Source organism: Pagrus pagrus (assembly GCF_965226575.1).
Source record: "Pagrus pagrus genome assembly, chromosome: 2".
Lineage (NCBI taxonomy): Eukaryota > Metazoa > Chordata > Actinopteri > Spariformes > Sparidae > Pagrus > Pagrus pagrus.
The window spans coordinates 18,358,545-18,367,292 of NC_140186.1; the positions used below are offsets into that span (position 1 = coordinate 18,358,545).

The 8,748-nt window shown below is 41.1% G+C and overlaps 1 protein-coding gene across 1 annotated transcript; it reads right to left on the reverse strand.

The window, feature by feature from the left end:
* Nucleotides 1-1,818: 1,818 nt before the first annotated feature.
* On the reverse strand, nucleotides 1,819-7,733 carry LOC311266134 (volume-regulated anion channel subunit LRRC8E). The gene is made up of 3 exons (XM_084368334.1): nucleotides 7,666-7,733; nucleotides 6,821-6,979; nucleotides 1,819-4,597 (listed from the first exon to the last, which is right to left on the reverse strand). The coding sequence occupies exons 2-3, from the start codon at nucleotides 6,959-6,961 to the stop codon at nucleotides 2,309-2,311; spliced, it is 2,430 nt and encodes an 809-aa protein (XP_084224460.1). The 5' UTR covers nucleotides 6,962-6,979; nucleotides 7,666-7,733; the 3' UTR covers nucleotides 1,819-2,308.
* Nucleotides 7,734-8,748: the final 1,015 nt, after the last annotated feature.

The window sequence follows — 8,748 nt, forward strand, 5'->3', positions numbered from 1 at the left end:
AGCTGCGCCTTAGTCACAATGATGCCATCACATCTCTTTTGGTTAATGCTGGTGACGCACTTGACTGCCACTTTGAGAGAGGAAAAGAAATAAGTAAATTATTGACAAAGCTTCACACTTTCAGAGATTTTATGTGTGTGGCAGCGTGGGCAGGTCACTGTATGCTCCAGTATTACTGAGGTATGTCCTCAACTTGTAGCCATGCAAGCCGGGACACGACTGCTCTGAAGTTCAGGCTGAGGCATAAATGTTTGTCCTGCACATGTGGGTTTGAGACGAGACACACTGGTTTACAGAGGGAACATGAACATGAGGAGCAAAGACAGAAAGAATGCAGAAAAATAGGACGGGTGTATTTGTTTGTATGAGACACTGAATAGAGGAATTTCAAAGTAAAATGTATTCAGGTTCACCTTTTAAAGGGTAACTTTTACACACTAAAGTGTCTTTACAGGTCTTGAGGAGTACTGCATATGTGAAAAAAGTAGTATAAAGCCTTTTGTGACTCCAGAGGAAGCTGCGCGTTATCTAATAAATTGCCTCAGGTGATGTAACTCAGTGGTTAAGTTGCATTGTGGGTAATTTAGGCGCCAGATTTTGAAAAGCAGTCCACTGGTCTCATTGCACTCCTCCTGTTGGACTCATTATGAACAGTTTAAAAACAAATGATCAAACCAGAGATATTGCCCTTTTTTTATTCCACGCATTTTCCTTCCTTTTTAAAACCTGGCGCCTACGTTACCCACAATGCAGCTTAATCACAGAGTGACATCACTGGAGCCGCAAAAGGCTTTATACTACTTTTTTCACATATGTAGTAGTACTCCTCAAGACCTGTAAACACACTTTAATATGTGAAATTGGTGAAGCGACCCTTAAAGGAAATAACAATGTTTTCTAATTCTAACCGAGTAGTTTGAGTGCCTAAACCTAACCTAACCAGAGAGTGTACGACAAGTTGCTGTTGCTGGTACGCTTCAACAGTCATGTTGTTCTGGAAATGCTCAAATATTTTGTTTTGGGAGTCAGTGGCAATCAAAAAATGAGGATGTGTTCATAAATTTTCATCTTACTGCTCAAATTCCACTTACTTACCATTGTTGACTAGAAATCACCTCCTGTTTCGCCCATATTGTACTGTAAAAGTTCAACTGTGCTTAAGATCTTAAAAAACTAAACAGAGAAGCAACATTTAAATTCTGGGGTAGCCATTACTTTACACATGATGTGCTGAAAGTGTATGTACGTACACACAGACAATAGTAGACTCAATATGTTACTCATCCATTTTGATGAACAATAGTTGTATCTTCCTTCTCTCTGTGAATGATTAATCATTGTCTCCTGTTATGCTCAACACATATCAGGCTGCTTTGACTTCTTTCTGACTGATAACCCCCTGTATGATTTCAGCTTTGAATACATAAACAGAGATGAATACCTTTTATTCTGCTGCTGAAAGGCTTTCTCTCCCTCTACTTGTTTAGTGTCTGAAAGGGAGCAACATGATCCACCACACTGTGGGAAACACTTCTTCATAATGTCAAAACCTGTCTAACAGGATACAGCGCAGTTAGAAAATCCCTTGACTTGTGCTCGGAAGAATCCACAAACTATTCAGTAAACAAAACACGAATCCGAGAGGTGCAGGAGTATATTTCAAGGTCAAGCCTCGTCTTATCTGCTGAACAGTAATGGGACCCTGACTTGACAATACTTTTTCTAATCTTTAAATTAGAAGACACCAATGAAACCATCTACATAAAAATCTTCTTTTTAAAAAAAAATAAATTCACTAAGGTATTTTCAGGACTCATAAACTTTGTAAAATGTTTATTTCAAAAAGGTATTTAAGAAAATGCATAAAAAACATTGTCAAAAACATGTGCAAGTGGATTTTTGTCTCATTGACACTGATTTGAACAAACAATTAACGATGACTGATATTATAAATATGTTTCTAGAGCATCTTTTTGCAGTCAGTTGTGGTTTCTGTATTTGCCGCTTTTTATATGAAAATTCCCACCCAGCAGCATAGGTTAATTGTCTGTTAATACTCAATTTCCTCCACACAAATCAGCCCACCGACCAGGACCGGCAATACTTTTGTTCGTGCCCAGGGCAAGATGATCTCCAGAGTCCCCCCAGCAGATTATTTTAATGGTTAGAGATTATTTCAAGGCCCTCTGATGACCGAGGGCAGGGGACAACTGACTTGGTGCTCCCTCCCATCGGCAGCCCTGCCATCAGTGACCACCATGCTACACCTACAAAAGATTAGTCCATAACAACCCTTAGCTCTACAAACTCAGCTGTTATTCAGCCTGCTTCGTACATCCGATGGCAGCAGTTCCAGCAGGTTGTCCTCTACTACGAGTCCACTGACAGTCAGCAGGGGACAGTCCCATATCTCCAGAGGTAGAGACTCCAGACGGTTCCCTTTAATCTCCAGCCGGACCAGCTGGGTCAGGTTGGCCACTCTGGAGCTAAGAGTAGGCAAGCAGTTGTTTCCGAGAGCCAAAGTCTTTAGCCTCTTACAGGAGAACAGCTCCTCTGGCAGCGTCTCTAAGGAGTTGAACGCAGCAGAGAAGAACTGGAGACCCTGCAGGATGCCCACCTCAGCAGGAAGAGAGGTGAGCTGGTTGTGAGAGACATCGAGGTGTCTGAGTTTGGTGCAATAAAACAGCCGAGAGGGAAGCTTTCGTATCTTGTTCCAGCTTACGTCCAGCGTCTCAAGGGTGTGCAGCTTACTGATGTGATCAGGGATGTAAGTGATTTTGTTGTGCCACAGTCGGAGTGTCACCAAACGCCGGCAGTGCTGTAAGCTCAGAATCTCCTCCACAGTGGTGAGTTTGTTCTCCTTCAGGTCCAACTCCTGCAGATTGTTCAGGCTGAAGACAGCGCTCGGGATGCGCTCCAACTCGCAGCCCACCAACTCCAACGAGGCTATGTTGGCTAACTTCTTCAGGCTGCTAAAAGCTTGGAGCTTGACGCTTTCGTTATAGATGCTCAACCGCTGAAGCTGCACTGCAACATCCACTAAACTGGGTGGGATCTTAGTGAGGTTTGAGTGGAGAGTGAGGACTCTCAGAGCCCGAAGCTCTCTGAGGGATTCCAGAGTGGCGCTCTTGGACAACTCATTGGTTAAAAGACCATCCAGATGTAACTCCTCCAGGCCATGTAGGGTGTACATCCACATGGGCACCTCTTCCAAACTTTCAAAAGATACACGCAGCACTTTTAAAGTTGACTTAAGGTGGTTCAGGGCTGGCAGCTGGAGCTTTGCTGGGCAGTAGATCAGTGATAACTCCTGAAGGGATTCAAGCTTTGCCACACTAGCTGGGATGGTGACATTTTTAACTTGTTCCAGTTTGAGCGATTCCACTTCAGGAATCTCAAAGACCGTGTCAGGGAGCCCCGGCAACATTAAGAGGTGGAGCTCCAACCGGTTACTGGTGTTCTTGGCAAGACGGGTGCGCAGCTTTTTGGTGGTCCACTCATAGTTGAGGTTTAGCTGATGGAGACGACTCTCACTGACCTCAGAGAGAAAGACGGCAAATCTTTTGGAGTAAAGGGCATCATATTGATCTACAAGGTGCAGCAGGAAGGCAAAGTCATTGTTCACGTCCGGTATGTCATTAATACCTGTCTCCAGTCTGACCTGCTCGAAGGAGTACGCCTTCAGAGGTCTATGAAACAGCCAGTAGAGGGTGTAGATGCACAGAAGTCCATACACTCCCACAAAGCAGATGTAACAGTAGGCAAGCTTGGAGAAAATATTGGCTTTGTTGTGGTTGCAACAATAGATGTCAAAACCAGTCAGCTCAGGAGGAACATAACAGCGCACAACTATCTCAATGTTCGGTACCAGAACTGCACTGTAGATGATGACTAAAAGGAACTTGAAGACTTTCAGTGATGTTTGTAGCACATACATGAGATACAAGAGGTCTGCCTCCTCTACGTGAGTTCTTAACTTCTTCACCTTCTCAAACAAAGCTTTGGCCTGCTCCCCTTCCTTCTTATCCAAGACGGAGGCGGTCGATTGAGGCTCTGGTATCTTCTTCTCTGGATTAGACTTGACAGAGGAGGAGCGAAGAAGCACTGCAGTCTCCCCCTCATCTGCTTGTCGATCTGCAGGATCTTTTGATATGGTGTTCCTCCTCCAACTAACCAGTTTCTCCTCTCCTCTTTCCTCCGAAACCTCACTCAGGGCCCTCGTGGTCCAGGGTGAATCAAAGCACTTCCCAAGGATTGTAACAAAGAGTTCAATTTTAGAAGACGTCCCAGGGAACTTGAACCAGAAGCTGCTTGCTACCATGAAGATCATTGTGTGGATCACAACGAGGTACGGGAAGAACTTTGCATACCAGTGGACAAACCTTTCGTAGCAATAGTGGTTGACAAACACATATTGGTGGATGTCCAGGTTGTTCTTGCGACCAATCACCTCCTGGATGATTGGGTTCACAGGTTTAACCAGTGTCTGTTGTGACGTTTCATTTTCCCTGTAGGACCTGATGTGGCTGCAGTCGATTGCTTCAGGTGTCGGGCTGGTGAAGTGGCTGGGCAGGCATGCAATCTTGTCCTGGGTGAGCTGCGGAAAATAAACAAATTAAACATGACTGAGGGTGAAAGAGGAAGGGAAGACAAATAATAGGAATGTGTGCAACGGACACCAATCAGCTACAACATCTTGTTACAATGTGATGTTCTGATGGAAAACTTTGGGTCCTGTAGACGTTACGTTGACAAGCACCATCCACCTAATCATTGTCGCAGACCAAGCACAGCCCCTCATGGCATGAGGCATTGACCCCACACCGTACATTATGTAGCACCTGTAGATGGTATAGTGGTTTTAACTGCAGGGTCCAGTTCACATTTCCCTCTGTGCTGGTTGTCTGTTGTCAGTAGGTCTGTCTTACTAAGGTTGCACTATTAGAGAGGTGAAGTCATGCTCCTTCGAGTCACAGCATTGGAACCTCATATCAGAAAAAAGTATGTATTTCTGTAATTTTTTGAATTGTGCCATTAATTACATGTTTGTCAATTTAAAAGATAATTTTTGTTTGTCATAAAACTGTTCAAGTATGAGACTTATGGAATTGGAAAGACAACACACTCAACGGTTGTGTAAGTGACATTGTCTCGTGTAATGCTCACCAAAACCCATAACTGAAATCTTGCAGAGCCGGTCCCATATATTAGCTAACTCACAATACTGACTGAAGACTCCTTTTGTGTAACTTCAGCTGTCAATATGTGCAGACTTGTGATTGTGATTTTCACCATTTTAATACTTTTTCTCTGCCAGTGTTGGTATTGGTGACATATATTGAGACTGTGACTGAAACTTTGACCATCTTGACTAGTAAAGCTATGGGTTTTAAATTGAGAAACATATTTGTATTACATGGTACAATTCAAATGCAATCAAAGACCTCTTGCCGTTGACTATTGTACTAAGTAAGTTTTTTCCAAAATAAGGTCACATGGGACACACTGGGTGGGCGGGAATTCACCTGTCTATAAGACGAAGATCTTTCAAAAAGTAACACAGACACTTTTTTATGACTGTCTACAGAGACAATCTGTTAAAGGAAGTACTGTCGTGGGAATTACTTCAAAGGCTGCACACACACACACACACACACACACACACACACACACACACACACACACAACACACACACAGACGCGCACACACGTTTGTGCATCTATCTTTGTGAGGACACTGTTCGACTTAATGCACTCCCCAGCCCCTTACGCTAACATTAACCATCAAAACTAAATGCCTGACCTTAATCCTTACCCTACAAAGTTAGCTGTAGAAGTACACACACACCTTACACAGATATGACAGCTTATCTTTTTAACCTTAAACAAAGAAAACGGGAACAACAGACAAGTTCTGTTGAAGGGTGTTAATGTGTCGATATCATTCATCATTAAGGGAAATAAGTTATTCATATCATACCACTTAATTAATATTGTGCAGTTATCTTTATATAGTTTATACGTTTCATGACATATTTATAGTATATCATACATATCTGTCTCTATACATATACAGCATATATCGTTAAGATTCATACTGTGCATTTATCCCGGGGAATTCCTTCTTCTTTCCTGTGCAACCCATATCTGTCCATTAACATTTATATATTTTGATATAATACTACATGTGTGTAGTATGTGTGTATAATAACCCTGTGCAATTAGCCATCATGGTCATATATGTAAGTAATAAAGGTGTATATTATGTGCACAATCTTTATTTTTATTGTTTCTGTGTTTTTGTCTTGTTTCCCCCCTCGGCTTCTGACTCTTGAGCTGCTGTAACAAGTGACTGTCTTCAGTGTTAGCTCAATAAAGTTTTATCTCATCTTAAATAAGGACATAAGCGGCAGAACTTTTCAGTTGTTATCACAGATTTATATTAAATCCTTTGCTTTCCTTCTGCGCTATTTTAACATGACACAGAAATGATAATCAGGTGCTGAGAGACACATTAAGCAGCAAGTTAGCGATCTGAATCTGCAAAAAGTGGGTCAGGAGAGACAAGTTAGTTCAGTTACAATGTCTGTGTTTTTGCCTGACGTGAAGGTCAGATTGTGTAGGACTTGCTGTGGCATGTGCCATCAGACACAGAGGGAACAAAATATGCCAAAATAGATACAAATGATGCAAATGTTTCTGCCTCATCAGGAAGATTAGGCTATATAAAGCTAGTAATAATCATGTTTCCACCCAAAGGCTAACATTTAAGGCTTTAAGAGCTCATGATCACAAAGCAGCTGGTTTGAAGGTGCCTCACCTGCAAGGTGCACCCAAAGACTCCAATCATAAGCATAGCAATGCAAAGGTACTCTGAGAAAACATCCCACCACGGTTTCAGGACCCGAAACTTTGAGTTCTGCTCTGTGCCGAGGTTTCTGAATTCACCCACTGGGATCATCCTGGCTGCTGCTCCACACTGATGAAAGAGAGGAGAGTGGCTGTGAACACTGAGGCTAAAATAGGCTGCAGTCTCCGGAGAATATCTTGTCAAAGGTTTTAAAGTTATATGACAGTATACAGCATACAGCAATGTTTGGTGTCATCAAGCAGACGCTTATTGTAAGCTTTAGGTGTCTGTGGCCTTGAATGAATGAGCAGTCTGCTCAGTTACTGTAGGTGGATTCAAAGTGGGTGAACTAGTTTGACAACATCTGAACAACAATGAAAAGTCACTCAGGCAGAAACCAGTAGAAAGATTTTTGTTTTTTAGAGGTTAAAATCAAATCTAAGAAATGCTCAACCTGTAATAACTCTACTACTACATCCACATTTATAAATGAGCCTATTTAATTTATGTTGATTATAAAAAGATGGAAATTAACAAGTGTAAACAAATGGAATAAAAGATTTACAGCAAACTTGTTATCTTCTTTCTAAACAGTGCTTTTTGGTTTAAAGGAGGCGCTTCAATAACGCATCATGAAAGCTCCTGGACTCCATAATTGCGAAATCACGCAAACCTGTAGTGTCACCTGTTCATAAACAACCGTCCATCAACTTTTATGTTTTTAAAATAGTTTCAGTTCGTCTCTAAAGTATCAGCATGTACACTGCAGTTAAACATATGTCGTGTTCAGCTTTAACCAGGTGAGTTTTACTTACCTGCGTCCGAAGAGGATCCTCTGGTGTCCGGTGGGACTCGGTAGCCTTTTTTCATCGTTCAAGTCGAGCGCACCGGTGTCAAGTTAACGAGACACAACACAGAACGTCCGGCCAAGATTTTCAAAATAAAGCCATTCACAACAAAACAGTTCAGCACTTATGAGGGCTAACTTTACAGATGATAATTAGTACATTAATATATCTTTAATCCCATAAATCTTTTCACAGACATTCTTCCTAACCAGTGATGGTATGTACTAAGTAGGCAAGCACTTTAGTACAATTTTGAGGTAGTTATACTTTACTTGAGTATTTCCTTTTTCTGCCATTTGCTACTTCACTTCATTTTAAAGGCAAAAATTGAACTTTTTACTCCACTACATTTATTTGATAAATTCTGATTGCAGATTACTGATCAGATTGCTGGCCAAAGGAATTAAATGATTTTATTTTTTTTCAGCAATTAGAAAATAGAAACAACTGATTATGAGATAAATACCAACAATTGAATCTTGTCCATCTCTGAACTGAATCTCAAAGTTTTAAAAACAAGCCAATTTTCTTGGTCCAATGATGATAAAAGCAGTTCTGTGTGGCACATTTAGCTTTCTGTGTCATGAAACATGAACCCTGATCAGAAATTGCATAAAGTAAAACAACCTTTCTGGCATGTAAAATGACTAGCTTTGAGTTTTAGATTTATAAAACAAGACATTTTAAGACACCACCTTGGATTTATACATGAATTTGAACTGGAATGGACATTTTTTTACTATTTTTGGTCATTTTATTGACCAAATGATTAAATGATGAGTGTAGAAATTAGTCAGCACATTAATCTATGATGAAAATGAAAATTGTATTATTGTGGTAAGAACCACTGTGGATCTAATGGTTGTGACATCATACATTTTTTTGTTGTGTCATGACTGTGGCCCCCCATGACTTAGGGATATAGGTCTATAACATGTTGAAAAATATATCATGTAGGGCATCCATCTTAAATATATTTTGTTTTTGCCTGGGGATATGTCCTTTGTTGAGGGCCGCTGTGGTCTTTCTGTGTTTGGCAGGATTATGTCT